The 23,282-nt window shown below is 31.6% G+C and overlaps 3 protein-coding genes and 1 non-coding gene across 8 annotated transcripts; 2 read left to right on the forward strand and 2 right to left on the reverse strand.

Moving 5' to 3' along the window:
• Positions 1 to 470: 470 nt before the first annotated feature.
• LOC111302150 (uncharacterized) lies at positions 471 to 3,450 on the reverse strand. 5 transcript variants are annotated; one of them, XR_016328331.1, is made up of 7 exons: positions 2,804 to 3,277; positions 2,617 to 2,679; positions 2,452 to 2,538; positions 1,837 to 2,073; positions 1,499 to 1,572; positions 1,235 to 1,333; positions 471 to 880 (listed from the first exon to the last, which is right to left on the reverse strand). XR_016328331.1 is itself a non-coding variant. In XM_022898090.2 (6 exons), the coding sequence occupies exons 2-6, from the start codon at positions 2,993 to 2,995 to the stop codon at positions 1,528 to 1,530; spliced, it is 624 nt and encodes a 207-aa protein (XP_022753825.2). In that variant the 5' UTR covers positions 2,996 to 3,024; positions 3,332 to 3,450; the 3' UTR covers positions 471 to 1,527. The 5 variants fall into 5 exon arrangements, 3 of the variants coding, with proteins under 3 accessions (XP_022753825.2, XP_089600955.1, XP_022753826.2); XR_016328330.1 differs by having other exon boundaries at positions 1,235 to 1,572; XM_022898090.2 differs by adding an exon at positions 3,332 to 3,450 and having other exon boundaries at positions 471 to 1,572; positions 2,804 to 3,024.
• Positions 3,451 to 4,113: 663 nt separating this feature from the next.
• LOC111302151 (RHOMBOID-like protein 1) lies at positions 4,114 to 11,153 on the forward strand. Its single transcript, XM_089744830.1, is given in 7 exon segments — positions 4,114 to 5,082; positions 6,806 to 7,243; positions 7,970 to 8,133; positions 9,159 to 9,341; positions 9,344 to 9,659; positions 9,936 to 10,062; positions 10,817 to 11,153. Coding segments are annotated over 7 exon segments (1,401 nt in total). The 5' UTR covers positions 4,114 to 5,032; the 3' UTR covers positions 10,940 to 11,153.
• On the reverse strand, positions 4,568 to 4,639 carry TRNAG-UCC (transfer RNA glycine (anticodon UCC)). The gene has a single exon. It is a non-coding gene; the product is annotated as a tRNA-Gly (tRNA).
• Positions 11,154 to 18,736: 7,583 nt separating the features above from the next.
• Positions 18,737 to 20,750, forward strand: LOC111301386 (expansin-A4-like). The gene is made up of 3 exons (XM_022897003.2): positions 18,737 to 19,008; positions 19,305 to 19,623; positions 20,085 to 20,750. The coding sequence occupies exons 1-3, from the start codon at positions 18,861 to 18,863 to the stop codon at positions 20,392 to 20,394; spliced, it is 777 nt and encodes a 258-aa protein (XP_022752738.1). The 5' UTR covers positions 18,737 to 18,860; the 3' UTR covers positions 20,395 to 20,750.
• Positions 20,751 to 23,282: the final 2,532 nt, after the last annotated feature.

Here is a 23,282-nt window from a genome sequence, read left to right on the forward strand (position 1 = left end):
TCAATTTCCCGAAAACAATGAGAAGCTTTCTTACTTGAGAAATGCCAATAGCTATTGCTTTTCACGTTTCATCGTGCAACATTTTGGTTTTACTGATCATCAAGCTAGTTTTTTATCATGGTATATAAATGTTTGATTTCAGTCTTACCTTCATAAATATCCCACTGAATTTAGCAGTTCGTAGTACAAGCGCCTGATGCTAATGAAAACATTGTTTTTCTTGCTTCAAATTATCTGTTGCCAGCAAACTTTCTGGTTAATATCATCTTAATGCCAAATCTGTATGGTTTTTGGTTTTGTTCCATGACATGCACCTCAAATCATTGTTGTATGAAACTTTAGATGTTTTCTTGAGATATTCTTATGTTTTACAAAGCAGCTGAATGAAGATCAAAAAGAGGCCTACCATCCATGCTGATGCTCAAAGCTTCACACTTCGGGGCCAAAAATATCTCTTCCTGGAAGCAATCTCAAACAACAAAAGATAATAAATTACTTTTTCAAAGAAAGATACTAAAGTCTTATATACAAATATTTTTAAGAGTCTCATCAGTTAATTCTACACCATAGGTCCAGCACCAGCAGCACATTTAATTGTAACAAAAACTTCTGCTGAGAACCTCTTATTTTATCCCTCAAAGAGAGTGAAAATCGAAGAGGAAAAAATTATGCTTCTATAGTTCTGTTAACAGTTGCAGATGAATCACATCCGCCTCCGACTTCTACCTCTTCTTGAGACGAGATATACATGGCCATATACCTATCTTTTCCCGATTCTCGAGACAGGTTGCTCCACAATGACAACCATCACCTGCATGAACAAAAAACCCTATGCGTATGCATGAACCAAAAACCCTATGCGTATGTCCTGGGAAAATAACTGAATGGTTTTCCCCAATCATACTCCTCATAGAGAGTTTTTATCATATATAAATCATAAAATTATGAAAAGAAATCGACCAAAATGGCATGCTGATTTAAGTGATTTAAACACTGAACAACTAAGAAACATAGTGTAGAATCAGCTAACGAAGTTATGATAGTAAAGCATGTCCAATGAAGGCATTTCTTACAAACCATCAAGATACCTAGAATGAAATGATGACAGCAAAGCTCACACATATTCTCTTTCTAAAACTTGACTACCTCCTTATGTCCTCACTTAAATCAGTCAAAAAAGAAAACATGATTAGAATATACTATTCGGGTATAAAATATAAGCAGACTACACTACCTCAGCCTTGGCACGAAACTCTAGTGTGCATTCACAAACATGACACTCTGCTCTATGGGGGGAATTATTGAATTTTTCTGATTTGAGAAATGCAAATACCTATAGGCAAATGCTAAAATCAGTTAAGACTGACTGGAAGCCTAATCGTGGTTATGTTTGTAGGAGTGGATCCAATGTCTAGGTCTAGAGATAAGTTGAAGAGAAAAGAGGGACATAAAGCCTTCTGAGTTCTGAGACATAAAACAAATGCAAGCTAAGACTCACCTCCTCCCCACAATTCGGGCATACCCCCTTCAGAGCGACCAAGTCAATCCTCCGCAGCCTTTGAAGCACTCGAACTGAAGAGAGTGTGATTATTTAGTACGATTCTCGGGTCAGTAGAACAAAATTCTTTTTAAGAAATTGATATCAACATATTTACAGATGACAATAAAATTTTCAACTTATTTTTTTATGATTTAAAGACTTACCCAACCCAACTGAAATTATTCAACATCAGAAGTCAATATTCTAAATCAAACACTTTTTTAAAGATTCTATAGTACACTTCATTCTGTGGGTAGTCAAAAGCAGGATAAATATTGCTTTGTTAGAAGTCTTACAGCAGCTGATGCAAGTGGATAGCCAACCACCAACCCAATGCCCATGAAGAGAATGCCGTTAACAGTGGCAAGAAACTCAAAATTAGATGCTTGGCTACCACAGGAAATATCCGAACTGAATGGATCTTGATATGCTAGACTAATGGTGTAAATGATAGGCACAAGACACAATGTACATCCAAATGCAAAAATCAGGATCCATATGCTTGCTAATGCCAAACCTTGAGATAAATCTTCCTGCCCTACATCCAGAAGCTCAATATTCAACCAGAGAAAATACAAATACAAAAGAAAAGACACAACTGCACATACACCATTTTCGAAACAACAAAACCCTAAAATGGATCAAAAATCAAACTTCGCAACACATCCAGCACACAGAGAAAGTATTATATAAGACCTTACAACATCAGCTATAAAGCTGAACTAATCAGGAGCAACATCATTAAAATGTGTCATGTCCAAACCAGTTTACTAATCCGTAATAATATGTCCCATCCTGATTTGTTGATCACAGTGCTGATGCACAACGTAGATAAAGCATTGAACAGATCATAAAAAACAAAAACAACAATGATATGCAAACAATTACAATATGATTCTAAAGAGAATTACCTCTGCATCTGCATAAGTAGATTGTTGCCTTATACTGCAACGAGGATACTTAACAACCGATTTTGAACCATACCAACGTAGTTTTAACTGCATCAAAAAATCATTCCCAATATATCAGTCAAAATTAACTCATAAAAGATTAAAGATTTACATGAAGTTAGTTACCTCTACTCTATCAAACATGTTATCAACTATCAAAGGCTCCCCACTGTAATCAGCATCCAGGGCCTAATGATTTACACAAACAAATTTCGATTAATTCAATTAGAATTTGGTTAATTTTTAAAATAAAATTAGAGAAAAGCGATAAAGTTTCTTAATTGGAGATACAGAGCTCCTAAGGTTTCTTAACTGGCGGTTTCGATAGGGCCAACGAATATGCAAGAGGGACCCTCCTCCTTGGCGGTAGGGAATGGCTTCTGGCCGGGAAACTCGTGACCCGAACTGAAAACGGAGGCTTGGTCAGGGTGGCGCCGGATAAGGGTAGCTTTACGACGGTGGATCCGATCACGTGAGGTCTAATGGAGTGCCACGTGCCAGCCATGAACTAGGGCTATGCAGAAATGGGTTTCACTGAAACAAACCGATCAAAAACCGATATATAAGTTAAATCGGTTTCAGTTTTTTCGATTATATATATTAAATCGGTTAAGATTTTGATTAAATCGATTTAAGCGGACAGTTTTTGATTTCAAGATTACGAATCGAATCGATCGAAAAAATCGATTAAATTTTATTAAAATCTTTTATATTTTTATTAATATAATTTTAATATTCTTTTAATTTTTATCTTTTACATTTGATAAAAAGATGGTCATCACCGGCTCATCTTCACCCACCCAATCCCAAACCGCAAACTTAAATCGTCAGACACACTCACCCTCACGGCCTCACCCTTTCAGTCATTTCTCGATCAATCATTGGGCACTGGCTGCCACTGGAAGTACTCAACCCTCCCTAGCTTCGTAGCTCACCTAAACACCCATTCCGTCACTCATTCATTCTCCGAAAAATATATCGAATAAACACGTCGAGAAAATTATATAAAATATCAAAAATATTTTAAATAATTTCAAAAAAAAAATTTAAAGTGATTATTAAAGTTATTTTTGATAAAAAAAAATTATTAAAGATATTTTTTATTAAAAATACTTTCAACAATCACTTTAAATTTTTTTCTTTAAATTTTTTTTAAAAATTATTTAAAATATTTTTGATAAAAAAAATCTTAAATAATCACTTGGTAAATTTTTATGAAAAAATTATTAAAAGTATTTTTTATCAAAAATATCTTCAATAACTCTTTTAAAATTTTTTCATGATTATTTAAGAATTTTTTGACAAAAAATATATTGAGTAATAATTTTATAAAAATTTATAAATAAATTATTAAATGTATTTTTTGTCAACCCCATTAAAATTTTTTCTTGAGATTATTCAAGGTATTTTTGATAAAAAAAATATATTAAATATTTATTTCAAAAAATTTATGAAAAGATTATTAAAAGTATTTTTTGTTAAAAATACCTTTAATAATCTTATTAAAAAAAATTTTAAAATTACTCAAAACGCTTTTGGTAAAAAATATTTTAAATAATTATTTCATAAAAATTTATAAAAGAATTATTAAAGATATTTTTGATCAAAAATTAAAAGTGATTATATTGAAAAATTAGCTAAAACTCACAAGATTAAATCGATTCAAATTTTTTTAATTTTTTATTAGTATTCAATCTATTTGGTTTTATTTATAGATTAATTTGGATAAATAAATTTTCGAAAATTTTGAACTGAATTAATCAAAATTGCTCAGTTCTAATTAAAAGAAAAACTTGGTTGCTATTACGACTGCCGTGGCGAAGCGAACATTTGGCGTTTGGAAACCGGAAATGATATTGTGGCCGCTAAAAAGGCAAAAATATTTTGAAAGATTTGATTTTGATCTTCAAGTGTTTGGGGAGGGGGGCGGCGGCGTTGTTTGAGGGTTTGGGTTTATATAGGTTGATGGGGATTTTGACCAGAATTCCCCCAGCCTTGAGGTTGTGATGGCGAGCCTAAATATCTGATTTGCTTGGTTATGGATTTTAGTCTCAGCCAAAAGAAAAGATATTGTTAATGCGTCAGCCGGGAGTCGAACCCGGATCTATTGCTTGGAAGGCAATTATCCTAACCGTTGGACTACTGACGCTTTCTGATGATGTGCAACAGTGCTTTCAATAACTTGACTCAATTACCAACATTGTCATGTTCATGGATTCAGAAGCTCATTGCCCTGTCAGGCTCATTTTTATGGACTCTCCTGAAATCCCAATAAATGGTCGCTACCCCACATTTTTTTTTCCATTTATGTCTAGCTGCAAGCCATTTGACAAGATTAACTGCATCATAGTCTCTCATAAAACCTTCATCATCCCAAAGGTAGCGACCAACAAACAAGGAACTGAAAATGTTTCCGAATTACAAAGGAAGAGAATGCTGAGGATAAAACTGTTGACTCATTTCCGATTGTCAAGAGCATAAGGGAAACAACCAAGCGTTCAGGGGAAGAGACAGGAACAAACTTGCTGCTCCATCTCCTGTCATGGAGACAAGGATACGAGCTGGATCTGATTCTTCTTCCTGTTCAGGATGGTAAATATATCTATATCTATATATATATATATATATATATATATGTACTTATATATAATATGTTCACAATCTCCCCATGAAATTTAACCAAGACTTGTTGAACAACTGCCAGTCGCTTAGTATCTGGGATACGTGTGAATGTGCATCAAACCTTGGCCTAGGAGCCCCTCTTCCAAGTAATGAAAAGCTTTAATCATGAAAGATATTGGATTATTGAAGGCTAAACTATGAGACCTAGGAGTTGGGGATTAATTGGGCCAACTTGATGTAAAGGAACCATAGAATCAAATGTACACCCAATCCAAACTTGGTGGCCACAAATTTGGGTCTGATGCATTAGGTCTTTGGTTCATATAGCAGTGAAACTGAAAATAAATAATAATTCATAGGATAATGATGAAATTAAATGTTTGTAATGGTGCAATTGAAAATTAAGTTTTTTTTTTCTATCATAGTTTCTACTTTATAACATTTGCTTGTAAATTTTAGTATATTTACTAAATGACATTTTTCAAATATAACTGTCTATTAAGCCAAGATTAAGGGAGATATGGATATGAAGGGTAAGAACAACTATTCCATTCTTAAATTATTATCACCAAATTTACTTGTAATTTACACATTAATTTCCATGGTTTTTTTTTTTTTTTAATGAAAATGAAACTTAAATCCAGCTTTAGATTGAAATCAAACTTCTAATGCACTATTTGAAAGCATGATTAAAAATTTTCCATCATATTTGAATCTGCATTTTATGATTAAACTCTATTATGCTTCCAAATGGAGCTTAAATTGTCTTTCTTGTGTAATTAAAACCGACACTCTCCAAGTGTTACCTAGTATTAGCATAAATTTTTTTTAAGAACTTGTGTTTTTTTGCTGGTAACGAAACAGATTAAATATCAAGAAAATGTCTAAATCGTGATTATATAATGATATATATTGAATCTTAATTTGTCACTGTTCATTTAAAGAATAAATAACAATTAAGAAAACCAACCAAGATTTTCATTTGTCTAATAGAAAAATGGAAAGAGTCTCCAGCACCAAGCATTTGTTCATTAGCATTTGTATGTTTTACCACCATTGGCTTTGGGTGTTTTTATCTTGAATCTGTTGTTAACATTCATAAATTAAAACATCCAAAGAACAATGTTCCGACAAGTGTCGAACATGGGATCGTTTCAAAAAGATCTTTTGGTCAGAAACAGAGCCCAACTCACTACTATAATTCAATTTCTTTGGACAGTTTCAAAGTTATGCTTTCTTCATCTTTCCCATTTTCCTTCTGTTTCTTTTTTTTTTTTTTTTTTATTCTAGAAATCAACATGGTATAGAAAAAAACAAACATATATTCCATTTCCCTCCTCACCATTAATTATACAGCAGAACCAAAACATAATTTATTTTGCATATGATTAAAGTAGTAGTTATTTATTTAATATATTGTTTGTATGATTTTAACTGAAATATAACATATAATTACCGTGATAATGGGGAGGATTTGTTAAAGTCTCTAAACAAAGACATAGAAGAGAAGAGAGAGAATCCGTGTAATATCAGGAAACCAAGCAAATCTTTTTTTTTTTTTTTTCTAACTGATTCATTCACGTTTCCACATTGGAGCCCCCTTTATGTTTTTTTTTTCTTGTCTTTGGCATCCTTTGACTAAAAACCAAACACAAGTAACCCGAAAGAGTGAAGTTTTGATGTTTTTTTGAAGTGGAAAAAAAGTGGTCTTTTCTTTTTGGGTCTTTAAGATGGGGATGGATTCTGGGATTGAAATCAAGATGATGAATCCAAAGAAAGTAGACAATTTGGTGCAACTGGAGGGACCAGGTCACGCCATGTTAGCATCAGCAGCACCACAGCCATCCATGTCATCGCGGCCACCTGATGGACGGCGAACGCTTCAGCACCTGCAGGAACAGATGCACGGGCAAGGAGAGCAAGGACAAGAGTTGGTTGATTTTAAGCCGTTTAAAAAGTGGGTGCCTTGGATGGTTCCAGGCTTTGTTTTGGCTAATATAGTCGTTTTTGTAATAACAATGTTCATTAATGATTGCCCCAAGAACTCGGTTTCTTGTTTGGCAGGGTTCTTGGGAAGGTTCTCCTTTCAGCCTTTGAAACAGAACCCTCTCCTTGGCCCTTCTTCTTATACGTAAGTCTCTCTCTCTCATTGTACAAATGTATCTTCTTTTATCATGTCTTTTAGAAAAATTTAAGCTTTACAGGAAATCTTTGGGATTTTTTTTTTATTTGATGGAAATTATGGATTGGTTAAATGTGCTTTCACATTTACTTTCTCTTTTAAGATGTTTCTGCATTGTTTATTTGCTGGTTTGAGGTTGATAACGTAGCAGATGAAATAATGGTCGTGAAGTAGAATATGTGAAGTTACTCATAGAAAAGAAATTTCTGAGATTTGTTGTGCTGGAATGATCATTAATTTAGCTTCTAGAGAATGATTTTGGGAAATTTAAAGTAATAAATAAACAACTTGAAATTTGGCAACTCCATAAACTAAGCCGCGCTGGTTTTATACAGATTGATATATGAAATCTGTGGTCAGTCATGATTTATTATAGGCCACCTTTAGGAAGAAATCAATGGTCAGTTTTTGCAAGTTCTGCTTTAGTTATCTTCTTTGAAGATTATATAATAACTAAAAATTCTTAGGATGATCTCTTTTTCTTTATATACTGAAGCTGTTGAGTATGTATATGTAGGCTTCTTGTCTGAAAAATGTTATCCAAAGTCACCTCTGCATTTGTCTTATCTACATTTTCAGCTAGGAAAATATATTTGTCTGGTATTTTCTGTGGTTGTTAAATACAATTTCATGAATGACCTGTCCTGATGTGTTTTTTTTTTTTTTTTTCTTCAGATTAGAGAAAATGGGTGCTCTAGAAGTGTCTAAAGTTGTCCATGGACATCAAGCATGGCGCCTAATTTCTTGTATATGGTTGCACGCGGGGGTTTTCCACATACTTGCCAACATGTTGAGTCTTGTATTCATTGGAATTCAACTTGAGCAAGAATTTGGGTTTGGTATGCATCTTATTCCCAGCCTAACTTTGTTATCATTGATGACATCAACCTGCGTAGCATTTACTGCTTAAGACTGACTACGCACTACTTCATTTAATCTTGGTGATTTACAAAATTGAGATGTGTGTATGGTAGATTTCTATGACTAATTACTGTCCTAGTTACCAAACTAAATTGGTCATAACATTAATTCATTTTCTTTTGATCAGCATATATCAGATTATAGCCAGTTATTATTTATTTCCATTTTAATTTGTGTAAAACTATTTGAGTGGTTGTATCAGGCCTTCAAATATATCACTCTACAGAGCTGTATTATCTTTAATTTTGTTTATTTTCTGCATTGAGTAAATCATCTTTGCAATAAACGTAAAATATTGCGAGCCCTTTAAAAATTGAATTCAACATCATCATAGCAAATGCATGCCTGTGTTGGCTAATTATTGCAGTTAATTTCTGATCACATTACATAATTTTAGAAACGAAGAACTTGGTTGAAGAAACATAGATTACAAACACGCACTAGAAAGAGTCTGCACAGCTGCTTAGTGGTTGAAAGAACATTCTGCATTTGTTGATAAAGGTCACATCCGGGGCTCGCGGTCAAATGTGTGTTTCATACGAGTTTGGACTTTGATATGCTTACCACGATAGTAGACAAGGGCTATTGATTGCAGTTAGGGGTGCTTGATTTAAGCACAACCACACGAAACCAACTGAGATGTAGTGCTTTCTTATGGCTTTTTTATCTCAGTTGGAATATGTATGCCATTAACTTCAGCATCAATTACTCTGCTGCTGTTTTGCATTCTGGGATAGCATTGACCTGAAGAACGTTACCGCTGCAATGAGTTACAAACTTTCTAAGTTCCTGAAATTAGCATTCTTCTACGATAATGGGTAGAGAAGGATGGGAAAGAACCTCATGAACTTGTTTTTGAAAATGCTTCAGTTTACTTATTGAAAAGTTCTTTTACTAGTTTAAAGGTATTTAATCTTAACTCCAGTTTGAAATCTTTCCGCAGTGAGAATTGGGTTGCTTTATCTAATTGCCGGTTTTGGTGGGAGTTTGATGTCATCTCTTTTTATTCAGACTGGTACATCAGTGGGTGCCTCTGGTGCACTCTTTGGTTTACTAGGAAGCATGCTTTCAGAACTCATCACAAACTGGACAATATATGAAAATAAGGCACGTATGATTTCATTCTTCATAGTTTGTTACATCTGTGAGCAAATTATCTTACAGTTTCTGGTTTCTACGTGCAGTTAGCAGCGCTGTTGACTCTCATTTTAATAATCCTACTAAATCTAGCAGTGGGAATCCTCCCACACGTGGATAACTTTGCTCATGTTGGGGGATTTCTTTCTGGGTTTCTCCTTGGATTTGTGTTTCTAATCCGCCCTCAGTTTGGATATGTTAGTGAGAAACATGTTCCTCTAGGATACATTACAGGTTCTCGAAAACCTAAACACAAACCATACCAGTATGTCCTGTGGCTCATCTCTCTGATACTATTGATCATCGGGTAAGTACCCAGAATCCTTTTGTATTTGAATTCAAGAAACTTTGTGTGTGAAATATTAAAGAACGCATCTTCATGACCTTCTAAATGTATTTGAAGGACATTTAAACAGATTCTTCTCTCAAGCTACTTGATTTCTGTCACCATTCATTTGATCTCGTCTATTATTACATCCAGAACCCCATGCTTCTATGTATGAACAACTGCAAGATTAATATACTTTTGCTGATGCGCAATCATTGAGGGAAGATTAACACAAGTTTCATAATTTTTTCCTAGATTGACTGTTGGCCTAGTTCTGCTCCTTCGGGGGGTTAACTTGAATGATCACTGTTCTTGGTGTCATTATGTGACTTGCATCCCGACCTCGTTGTGGAGCTGCAAAACACAGAAAGTGTATTGTGAGGTGAGTGGTGCTGCTCCATTTTACTGATGCCTTATCAGTTTAGTTTCTTAATATTTGTTCATTCTCAACCAGATTAAAGCATCGCAATATCTCAATATATTGTTATAAAGGGTCTTGCTAAAATGTACTATTCATCCCTTTAACCCTTTCTTTTAATCAAGTTGCTTGTCACCCATTAATTTGAACTAATATTTTCTTGTTCACGATAATTCTGCATATTGCTGGAAAATATGGACAGCTAATAGCTTCCATGGCTCTATATTCATAGTTGAGGGGTGAGAAAAAAAATTGATAAAATAAAAACTAATTCGAAATTATAGTATTTGGTTCATTTCATATCATTTTTTTATTTGGTTCAAATCAAATTCAAATATTAAATATGTATATTAAGTTTGGATCGGATTTCGAATCAAAAGGTGAAAAATAAAAAAAACTAAACCGAACCAAATTATATAAATTTTTTAGTTTTTATATATATTTTAAATTTTTATAAAATAAATATTTTATATCAAAATTTACTTAAATATATTAAAATTTTATAATAATATATATAAATAAAAAATAAAACTTTAAAAAACTGATCAATTCAAATCATATAAAGATTTGGTTTGAATTTAGATCGAATTTTAAAACTTTATAATTTTATATAATATTCAAAAAAATCAAAACCATTATTACTCCTGTCACAGTCTTTATACTTTGTTCACTAGTTGAAAAGTAAATATTATTAATTTTTTCACTAATTTAATTGCAGTCGATCCTATACGAGAATCAACTGAATTTGACGTGCATAAGCAATGGGAAAAGCAACATCTATACAATATCAGGTGAAAACTCTTCCCAGGTTCAGCAGCTATGTACTAATCTCTGTAGTTGAGGCACAAGCATGTATAGGAGAAGATGAATTAGTAGGCAATACAATGATTATCGTTTCAATTGTATTTGAGAGGATTTGTCTTAAGCATTTCTTTTATTATTTAGATATTCAGAGTTTCTTCTATTCAAACAATAAAATTTTTTAATTCTATAAACGGGTTAAGACTTAAGAAGCTGTTATATATTCCACTGTTAAAAAAATATTTTTACTATATATGCCCTAAAAAATATGTTTCATCATGCTAATTCTGATAATTTTAAAATTTTCACTATCAATGAATTTGATCGTTTCTATTTCAAATATTATCTTTATATTAACCTTGAATGTCTCCTTAATTTCCTTTCTATATTTGTTAATGCTAGAATCAGAATTCAATACTCCACTTGGTTGCTTAGGTTGGCATTTGGCAAAGAAAAAGGAATTAGTGGCCATGATTTATTCCAAACTTCTCCTCCAATTGAATAGGAACTATCAAATTTCTTGATGTCAATGAAAGATACAGAATCTTGGTGGTTTGGAAGAACATTATTGTTTATCTCTACCATTATTATTACCTTCAATTAATCTTACACCTCCCTTTCCTGGCTATCATCCTCTCTCTTTTATTTCCTACTTTTTTTTCTTTTAAAGGAGGTTGCAATTTAGGAATAAAAAAAAAATTAAAGGTAATAAAATTTAAAACTCTTAATGTGTTGGATATTACCTCTATAAATGACATGAATCAACTGAGTTAAACTGTTTTAGGTTCTCCTTTCATTATATGTTTTTTTTTTTTTCTTTTGTGGGTTGGTATATTTAGCCCCTATGAATATTAGGAGAGGTAATTAAGTTGGTTGTTAGGGTTGTTGGTAGTTAAGTTGGTTGTTAGGGTAGTTGGTCTTTTCTCAATAGAAAAAAATGGAAAAGGAAAACAATAGTCCAAGTGATCAGTATATATAATTAAGCATGTACTTGGTGAAGGTAGCTAGGTTGGAACAGAGAAAAGATCAAAGATATGATGCCATTTTTGCTTGCTTGACAAACATTTTATTATTCATTCCCATGGAGATTGCTTAAAGCTGACAACTATCCCCCACAAGGGATGCAGAGTTTCATCAAAATACAATGCTTGGTTTTGGGAGAAAAAAATTTTTTTTTGGTCCATACATCCAACCAACGGTTCGACAATGACTAGGCTAGACTCTTGATTGCCCAAGTTCATTATTGGTTTTAAAATTATAATCATCGGCAGTTGATTCAAGTTCTTCAAGCAATTGGGTTTTTTGCAAAGAAAATTTATGACACAATTCCTTCGTTTTGGGACATAAAATCAGATCAAGAACAGCATGTTTAAGTTGTCCCTAAAAAGTAGGCTCTTTAACTTCCATCATTCATTAGGTTCAACACTCAAAAAAAAATTTTTTTGCAGTGACAAAATGTGCCATTAACTCCAAAATCAATTATTTTGGATTAACTCGAAATCTCATATAAATACACATATCCTAAACTTTCCCGATATAAAAAGGTCTGTGCCATGCAAATCAGAAGCCCAAACCCACTTATTTAGGAAGTCTCGACATGCCACCTTTGGGGTCACGCTCGCGCACGCACAGATTGTTTTACCTTTTTTGTTTAGAAACAAAACATACTATTAACCCCAAAACTGATTAATTTGAGTTAACACGAAATCTTATATAAACAAACACACATTTCAAACCTTCACGTTGTGGGAAGGCCCTCAAGCCTGTGTTTCCTTTGTTCAATTAATGAATCAGATATTCCTTTGGGCATGAGTATTTGGAAAGTTTGCGTTTGAGCATGTGCAAATGAAAAGAAGATTTGTATCATATAAAACAAAAGTTTAATTCAATTGATTTATATAATTATTTTTAAAAGATGACATCAAATAGATTTTAAATTTAAATTTTAATACTTACCACTTTTATTTTTTTATCTCACCTCATTTGAAAAAAAGAAATGTACTAAAAGGAAAGGTGTAAATTTCCAAAAAGAAGATGACACCTTGCAGCAATTGCATGTGTGGTTCCAATGACTAGTCATGGAGCAATTGCCAAAAGTTTAACAGGAAGGAAGCTCAGATCTTGTACCTTCAATTTTAATTGTAGCCCTTGTGAACAGAAGGATACCATTGCCCCTATTCAAGAATCTTAGAATTACTGATACAACTTTGAGTCCTTGAGACACTCTGATTTTGTGAGATATGAGTGCTTTTTTTTTTTTTTCAATTTTTTGCGAACAAAATCTCTTGGAAATTAAGAGGGAGGGGGGTGTCATATCCGGTGAGTCATAGTCGTCAAAATTAGACAAAAGAGATGATGCATCAAGGGGGAAGATCACATGGAGTGAAGGGACCATAGACAAAGATAGGTGTGGGAGGCAACCCTTTACCCCACATGCTAACGGTCCTGTTATCCTTCTTCTCGCCCACATGCATTCGCAAGTATCTCAGTTCATCAGCTGCTACAAGTATCTCAATTTCCATGTCCTAAACCAACAGCTTTACGGCCTTTCCTTTTTCCTTCATCTCTTTCTCATATGCATGGGGACAAAACTTGTGAAATTCTCGCCTTCAAACGCCCTTTTCATGCTATCTTCTAACGAATAGTTCAAACAGATTTCATGTGATCGTACATTATATAATACTATATATATATATATATATATATATATATTGAGTAAGATAAACATGTATCTTCCTTCCAACCCTAACCGTATCCACACATGAGAATGAAAATGTATCCGTATATTCGTATGACCGTATCCATGTACTATTCAAGTACAAAAAATGCAAATGTTCGTAAATTGAAGGATATTAATACTTTAAATTTTTCATCTTCAAGGAAAAAAAAAGGTTGAAAAATGTACATTGAATGTAAAATTATTACAGAATTTAAAATTTTTAAAAAGTAACATCCAATTAATTTAAAATTTTAATTTTAACATTTGTAATAATTTTTATATCCTTAAATTGCAATCTCTTTAATATACCAGTCTTTATTAACAAATAAATAGTGCAACTACGATTCTTCAAAATTTCCCAAATGGAAAGTTCCGAATTTGCAAATTATGTACATATGTTTTCAAAGTGTTGTTGAATGTACAGTTTATTCCAAGGGGAATTTGGGATGTCCACATTTATCTATAAAACAAGAGATTGAGTAAGGAACAATGAACCAAGAGAAGGGATGAACAGGACCATGGCATTGTTTAATCCAGTTGGGCAAATGGCAAAGTCATGACCAAAGCCATCCCTATTTCCAGCAGCCAAGGCTTTATGATCCGAGGCACCCACAATTTTGCCTCATCTCATAAAGCTGGGTGGTTGTGGAATGAGAATTGAGAAGAGAATTCAATTTCCTTATAGCATTTTTCTCACCTAAACAATTCATGGTGTTAGTTAAAAGTTTGGACCCAATATGAGCTCAAATTTTATTATTTTCAGCAACTAGGTTGAGTCAATCTTATTCTTCTTCTAATCTTGATTAATTATTTAATATTAATATCTACAGTAATTACATAATACTGAGTTCAAAGTTTAATTTAATTAATTTATATAATCATTCTTAAATGTAATATCCAACAAATTTAAAATTCAAATTTTATCATCTGTAAATCTGTAACAATGCATCCCCGTATCTTACATTGCTATCCTTTTTGTACCAAAAATTTTTATAATGTAAGATTAAGAACAGCCTGATTTGCATGGTTTGCCCAATTATTATCATATTCTTGGATTTACAACAAAATTGGATTTGGAAGAGGTTGTGTTTTAGCTCCATGGAGTATGCTATCCCTAAAAAAAGAACAGACAATAAGAGACACTGATACACACAAAAAAAGTATAATTACAAGAACTAAACAACAAAAAACAAAGTGATAATCAACAAGTTAATCATATCTTACATTGGAGATAAGAACAAAAGGAAATGGGTTATGGCAAATAGCAGAAAGATTAATTTCAAAGAACATAGAGGGAAACAAGTAAGCCACACCAAACACTTTTTATAATAAAATTTCACTTGATCAAGACAAATGAATAAGTTGTTTAGCAATGAAAAATGTTGTAGATAGCATAAGAAATTATTTAAATAAGAAATATAACAAATAAAGAATATGGTATAATATGTCAACCCAAACTAATTTATTTAAAAAAATTTTCCTAAAAGCCATAATATTAATTTATACGATATAAAATTAAAAAGTTTTATGTATTTTTTAATTATTAAATTTAATAAATTCAAAGATGAGATGGACAAATAAAAATAAAAAAATGATTTAGTTTTAAAATAAGCAAAAAAAAAAAAAACTTATGCTACAGTCAAAGCAAATATTTAAATATTTAATTTTGGGCCACACTATCAGACCAAGCATTTTATGTGGACAAAAAAAAACTGGCATTACTGTAACAAAACTATAACTTTTATCCCAAAAAAAATATAAAATTTTGCCAAAGAAAAAATAAAAAATTCAGAGTTATTTAGTATTTTAGTTTTTTTTTTATATAGAAAATACATAAAGCTATAATATTTTGGTTACTTTGAAATGAAATTTATTTGCCTTCTCTAAAACAAAATTGTGGAGTTTCTTAACAAAAAAAAAAAAAGTGAAAGCAAATGAATCCATCAAGGAAAATGATTAGCAATCACATGGGTTGGGGGACTATGCGAGTGAGAAGCACGCTCTACATCAGATGTAATGATGAACCCCAATGTCAGACCGGGTCCCATACTGCTGCTAGCATCAAATCCCTCCATATTTTCTTTACCTTACGTGGACAGACATGATCGATCCACGTAAATTACGTAATTTTAAAAATAAGAATTTTCTTTTTTGTTAGTGGCGTGTAGGGCTATAAACGAGCCGAGCCGAGCTGAGTAGTGAGAAGCTCGAGCTCGAGTTCGACTCACAACTCGGGGCTCGATATTCGGCTCGAGCTCGATCGAGTTTTATTTTTCAAGTTCGAATTCGATTCGTGATCGAATTCGAGCTACTCGAACTTGCTCGATTAAGCTCGATTAATATGTAAAAATAAGCTCGATTCGTATACTCGATAAGAGTTCGATTATTCATGCTCGAACTCGAACTCGGATTCGAAATATTTTATTAATTAAAAAAAATAAAAATATATTTAAATATAAAAGCTCGATTATGCTCACGAGCGACTCGAGTCAGATATAAGAATACTCGAATTCGGCTCGATCGATAAGTCGATCGAGCTCGACTCACAACTCGGGGCTCGATATTCGGCTCGAACTCGATCGAGTTTTATTTTTCAAGTTCGAGCTCGATTCGTGATCGAATTCGAGCTACTCGAGTTCGCTCGATTAAGCTCGATTAATATGTAAAAATAAGCTCGATTCGTATACTCGATAAGAGTTTGATTATTCATGCTCGAACTCGAACTCGGATTCGAAATATTTTATTAATTAAAAAAATAAAAATATATTTAAATATAAAAGTTCGATTATGCGCGCGAGCTACTCGAGTCAAATATAAGAATATTCGAATTCGGCTCGATCAATAAGTCGAGCTACTCGAGTTCGAGCTCGACTCGATAATAATCGAACCGAATTCGAGTTTTTTTCGAATCGAATCCGAGTAACTTATAAGTACTAATGTATCATTTACACCCCTAATGACGTGCACTTGATTTGAGAGAAAATAGGAAGATTCATGGGATGCTGTAAATGTTGACAATAACTTCCCTTTTCTCGTATGAGAAAAGGTTTTTTTTTTCGTTAGAGATGAAAAAAATAAAAAATTTAAAAATTGATTTGAAATTATAATATTTAGTTTGATTTAAATTTTTTTTATTCAGTTTGAATCAAATTTAAATATTAAATATATATTTATATTAAGTTTGAATTAAATTTTGAATAAAGAAATAAAAAGTCGAATTGAATCAAATTATATATATATTTTTAATTTTTATAAAATAAAAATAATAATTTTATATCAAAATATATTTAAATATATTAAATTTTTTATATTAAAGTATTATTTAAAAATTAAAAATAATTAAAAATTAAAAATCAATAAACTAAATAAAACTAATAAATTTTAGATCAATTTAATTCAAATCAAATAAAAGTTTAAATTTTAATTTGAATCGAATTTTAAATTTTTATAATATTATATAATATCTAAAAAAATCAAATCAAATTTGATTTAAACTGAGTGATTATCACCTATAACATTTATCAAAATAAAATCATAATCCTCTTTCTTATTTTTTGGCTTGTGATTAGGCCTTAATAGAAAGAAATGATAATAGGTCAAAAACAATATGCTTGTATTATAGGTTTTTTTTTTTAATGTTGTAGTTTAGATATAAAAAAATTATAAGTGTAGATATTATTTTAAAGTTATTAGATATTAATTTTTAAAAATAAATATATAAATTAATTAAATTAAATTTTAAGATTTTTAATTATAATATTTAAATAATTACCAATTACATTTGTACAATGATCTAAACCGGAATGTTTTCAAAAAACACTGCCTTATTCTTCTCAAACCATGAAAATAAAGTATGTAGTCAATTTAAAGATAAGTAATGATTAGGGATAAGAAAAAAATCGAAAAAATTAATTTAAATTTGTAATATTTAATACAATTAGCATTGATTTTTTTTTTCTTTTAAATTAAATTTATAATTTTATATATTATTAAAACAAATTAACCCAAATTCAATTTAATTTAAATTATTATCATCTTTAATAATCACTCTTATTAAATTTAATTATTCTTTCGATGAAACCATCGTCAAATCTTTACATAATTTTTTTAATGAAAAATTGATCTTTCATTCAAGTAGCTTGATTCATTCAAATTATGCCTAACTCAATCTTTTAGCCGAAATCAAACTTCAAAACATTCTCTGAAAAAGTACTAATTAAAGGGGTTTTCATGCGTTTGTAACTTAATAAAGTGCATGAATTGACAAAACTCGTAGCTAGAACATGCATGTTGATTAAAAGCAAAAAATAGAAATTAATTAAAAAAAAGGAAAGCTAATGAAAAACGACATGGCATGGACTTGGACAGTAGAAATCAAGCGTGGGGGCGAGTGGCTCGAGATTGCGTGTATGAGCAGTTCCCTAATTACAGTTAAAGCCCGGCCGTTTATGTGGCCCGATGATTACGGGATTAAGTGGGTCCCGATTGCGTTGGATGCTGTGTTTTGTTAGGCAAATCAAAATTTTATTTTCTGATTATTTAAACATAATAAAAAATATATAAAAAACTTGAAAAATATATATTTAAAATTTTATTAAACAATAAATTTGATAAAATATCATATTTTATATTTCACATATTAATATAACTATGATATCATAATTTTTATATTTTATATATTTAATATGAAATAAAATGATATGAATATATAAATTATAAAACTTTTTATCTTATTTATATAAATGGATACTTCATGACACACTAAATATTAAAAATATATTATTGGCCAAAAATATACACTCTTTTTGTCTCATTTTTAATTATCTTTTTGAAATGTTTTAAAATTATGTATTTTTTTAGCATTTAAATTTTTTAAAATTTTAAAATTATTTTTTACGATTTTTTTTTATTTGACATTAAAAATCATAAAATTTTAATATTAAATACACTATAATTAAAGTTTTTTATTTTATAAAAATTAATTTATAACAAATATTTTGAGAAAAAAATTATATAATTTTCTTCTATCACAAAAGCACATTAATGATGGTTTGTTTGAATTTTCAGAATAATGGGCCTATATCCCTCCTTAGAGCCTCCTCTTTAAGTACGCACCCCCGCCCTCACTCTCCCTTAACTCTCACCCCCACCTTCCCATTCCCTTTCCTTTCTATTGGAAAGAAAAAGAGTAGAGTTTTAGACTTTTAGTCAGAGTCTTGAAGTGGTTGGAGAAAGGAAAAAAATGGCTGTGGTGATTGTAGTATGCATTCTTCTCTTAATCTCCTCAATGTGGATGGCTGAAGCTAGAATTCCAGGAGTCTACTCTGGTGGTGAATGGCAAAATGCCCATGCTACCTTCTATGGAGGTGCTGATGCTTCTGGCACCATGGGTATGTACCTTCTTCAAGTCCTATTTCTGTCTCATTTTCTCAGATAATGCCTTGAAAGCTTCTGCTTTTTCTTCTTAATCTTCTTTTCTTTCACGATTATGGCAACATTTTGGCTTTCATATCTGACAAATCCCACTAATTCTACCAAGAAAGCAACTTTCTATCTTGCCTTAATGACAAAACTATGAAATTTCCGTCAATTTTCAAAAACCCAACTCCTCATTTCACATTTTGTACACAAAAAACCACCAAAAAGTTAAGCGCCAGCTTAACTATTTCTTTAATAATTCTTGCAGGAGGAGCTTGTGGCTACGGAAATTTGTACAGCCAAGGGTATGGAGTTAACACGGCAGCATTGAGCACAGCATTGTTCAACAATGGCTTAAGCTGCGGTGCTTGCTTTGAGATCAAGTGTGCAACTGATCCAAAGTGGTGTCATTCAGGAAGCCAATCCATCTTCATCACTGCAACCAACTTTTGCCCACCAAACTATGCTCTTCCAAACGACAATGGCGGCTGGTGCAACCCTCCTCGCCCTCACTTTGACCTTGCCATGCCCATGTTCCTTAAGATTGCAGAGTACCGTGCCGGTATTGTTCCCGTTTCCTACCGCCGGTATGTGCTCTGTTCCACACTCTTGTCTTTTTTTTCTTTTTTTTTTGTTTCTCTATTTTGGGACATAAAAATCAAATGGTAAGGGATAAAAATACATGTGAATTGTAATTAAAAAAATTATTTAAATTTTTAATATTTTATTGTAATCAATTGAATTTTAAAATTTTTAATTCAACAAAATTTAATTATGTAATAAAATTAAATAAATCAATTAAACTTTTAAAGGTATTTTAGAAAAAAAAAGTCTATTTATGTAATTTAGATATATTAAAATAAAAAATCGTCAAAAATCAAAGCCGACACCATAGTCCCCAATGTCCTAAGACTGTTTTTCCAGCCTTAACTGTTGTCTTGTTGACCAAATCTGTGTTCCATGCCTACAATCACGCTCCGAGTTTCATGCTAGCATTGCTCTTTTTTTAAGAAATAATTGGCCTCGTGTTTTTGACTTAATTACGCAGGGTGCCATGCCGAAAGAAGGGAGGGATCAGGTTCACAATCAACGGTTTCCGTTACTTCAACTTGGTTTTGATCTCCAACGTCGCGGGTGCGGGGGATATCGTGAAGGTTAGCGTGAAAGGATCCAGTACTGGTTGGATGAGTATGAGTCGAAACTGGGGTCAGAACTGGCAGTCAAACGCTGTTCTGGTTGGTCAGTCACTGTCATTCAGAGTCACAGGCAGTGACAGGCGCACTTCCACCTCTTGGAACATCGTTCCCGCCCATTGGCAATTTGGTCAAACATTCACCGGGAAGAATTTCAGGGTTTGATTTGATGATTCCGAGGAAGGACCATTTTGAAAAAAAAAAAAAAAGAAATTATCAAATTAGTGACCCCAAAAGTTAAAAAGTTAGCAGTTAAAAAAATTCAAGTTTCCCGCCATAACCCATTTCCATTTTTACCCTTGTTTGATCAATTGGGTTTGTTTTGTCGTGTGTAAGTTCTTTTGTTTTCTTTTTATTTAATGGTAGGGGGTGGACTGAGGCGGTTGCACAAAAATGTAGCCCGTAGCCTAAATATTATAATTTAGTGTTACTGTCTATGTAGTTATGATCATATAGTGTTTCGGTTGTGTATTTTAGTAACTTTATAGTTGAATTGAATTATATATATTTGGTTTGTTTCATTTGCTTACTATTATTTTTTTATTAAGCTCTTGGTCAATGTTTTTGATATGTATGACTTCAAAATAATAAAGGTTGAGATTAGTCACTGAGATGATAAAGAGAAGTTACATAATTTTAAATATGATATGAAAATAATATAAATAAAAAAATTATTTTATATTTTCATATTATTATGTATTATAATACGTAATTTGTATGTAAAATATAATATGAACATATGAATTTTTAATAAAATAAGCTTCATCTTTTTTAGAGTCTTTCTCTATTTATCCCTTTAACCAATTTCCAAATGCTAGCCACCCTCATTTTCGCTGAAAGTATAGAAGTAAAAGCTAATGGCATGAAAGTATGATTCTCATGGCTCCATTGACTGATACATAAAAAAACAAAGGTTAAAAATTGGTAAGCATTACTCTTTGAGTGGAAAGATATGCATAAATCATTAAGTTAAATGTTCGGATGCATATTACGGTAATGTTCGTTTCTGTGATTTGCAGGTGAAAGTATAGATAGGAAACAAAAGCTCTTACATGGGGATGGTCCAGGGTGCTACTTTTTCAGGGTTTGATGGAAATGAAGCTTCCCTTTTTTAACCTGTTGAAGCTAAGCAACAGGACACATGCCTTGGAGCAGCACTAGTACTGATATTGTTCTCTCTTTCCAACTCTTGCCACTTACCAAGAAATTTCCGTTAAGCCCATGTTTGGATGCAAGTGCAATTCTATTGAGGTGCAATTAAATTTTAATTACAATAAGTTGAATTTAAATGAAATTTATTCGATATAAATTTTTTATTAAAAATTTCTTTTAATCACAGTTATAATAATAATAATTATTATTTTTAATTTTATTAAAATTAATCTCATTATCTATTCAAATGAACTCTACGCAGATACATCCTTATTTTCAAATTGAGATTTTAATCACACAACATATTTTTTAGTTAGTTTTTTTTGGGCCATTTTATAACATACAAGCAAAGGTTGCCGATCAATGAAAGATCCCAAGTACAGCATGTTTGCAAAATGTATGATCCAATACTCGATTCCACTGGAATCTAAAGCTATCCGTTAAGAAGATAACAAAATTTCAACTAGAGATTTGTGGTGATGGCAGCTCTTTTAACACGTTGAAGGAGTTGAGATTTTTTCTTGGATTTGCTAAAAACATGAAGCCAAAAAAATCCTTTATTTCTTTCAAGTAAAGGAAAGTTACAAAAAAAACATTAAATTTCATTTCTTTCAAGGTCCAATGCATTTGCTTGATTTGCATTAAACCAAATCTAAGCAGCACATGGAGTGTGGGCCAATTGTGGGGTTTTTTTTTTTGGTTGATGCTTCTCTGTACAGATGTGAGTTAGGACTTGGGAAGAAGTTGTACTTTCTTTGTTTTGTTGGTTTTGAAGGAGAAAGATCCTTCTTTGGATTCCTATTTTACCTCAAAAAGGAAATAGCAAATTAGGGCTTTGGATTCCTTCTGTACTAATTTGCTTTCCCCTGTTTAAGGGGTGGTTTGGCCCTGGCAAGTGGGCTCCCTTGTTTAAAAATTCACCTTTCCTCTGATGATTTGTGCTATGATTTGGTAACACACGGGCATTGAATAAAAGATTAAAACCTAGCAATCGAGTGTTTGGTTTAATAGTAATTGAAAGAATCGATTTCAAATCTCACTTCTTCGTGCCAATTCATGAAAAATGATTTTCTTTTGAAATTTTATAATGTCTTAATTTTATATTTTTTTTAATAAAAAAATAATAAACTAATCATAAAGGTTTTTTAAAACTTCTTTTTTCTATTTAATGGAGGGTTAACAAAGTAAATTTAATCTCAAAAAAAGAAAAAGAATACAGCAACTACAAGAGTGCTCTTAAATGCATTCTCATTTTTTCTCTTCACACCCAAACTTTTTTTTTTTTAATTTTTTTATAAGTAAAATTCTTTAATTACTCTTCTCACAATTTTACGGAGTTTTTATGACTTTTTAAAAATGAATTTTTAAAAAATCATATAATTTTTTAAAAATATATTTCTGAAAAATCATAAATTTTTTTCAAAAATACTTTTTAAAAAAGTTTTAATTCTTTCCATAAATTTAACTTTCTTAAAATTTATTTTCAAAAAGGTTTATAATCTGCTCGAAATCTATTTCCAAAAAAATTATGACTTTTTGGAAATCAATTTCTAGAAAAATTTATGATTTTTGAAAATTTATTTCCAGAAATTTATGTGAAAGAAAAAAAAATAATCAAGTAATTTTTTAACAAAAAATTTAGATATGAAAAAAAAAATTGCAGTTCATCTAGCAGCACTCCAAGTACAAATAGATATATTATTGGGCCACACTCATTTTTAGCCCATGGATTTCTCTTTTCATATAGAATAATTGACTTTCCAGCCTGCTAATTTCAGAGCCCAAAAGTTTAAGCATTGTCACGACATACCCCAATGTAGACCCCCCCACCCCTTCCTGTCAGAGAATGGAAAGCTGTCCACGGCCGTGTAAGGCAGCCAATTTTTCATCTTAGTCATCAA

This window comes from Durio zibethinus, chromosome 15 (genome assembly GCF_047325235.1).
Source record: "Durio zibethinus cultivar Kanyao isolate XHJ-2024 chromosome 15, ASM4732523v1, whole genome shotgun sequence".
Taxonomy (NCBI): Eukaryota; Viridiplantae; Streptophyta; class Magnoliopsida; order Malvales; family Malvaceae; genus Durio; species Durio zibethinus.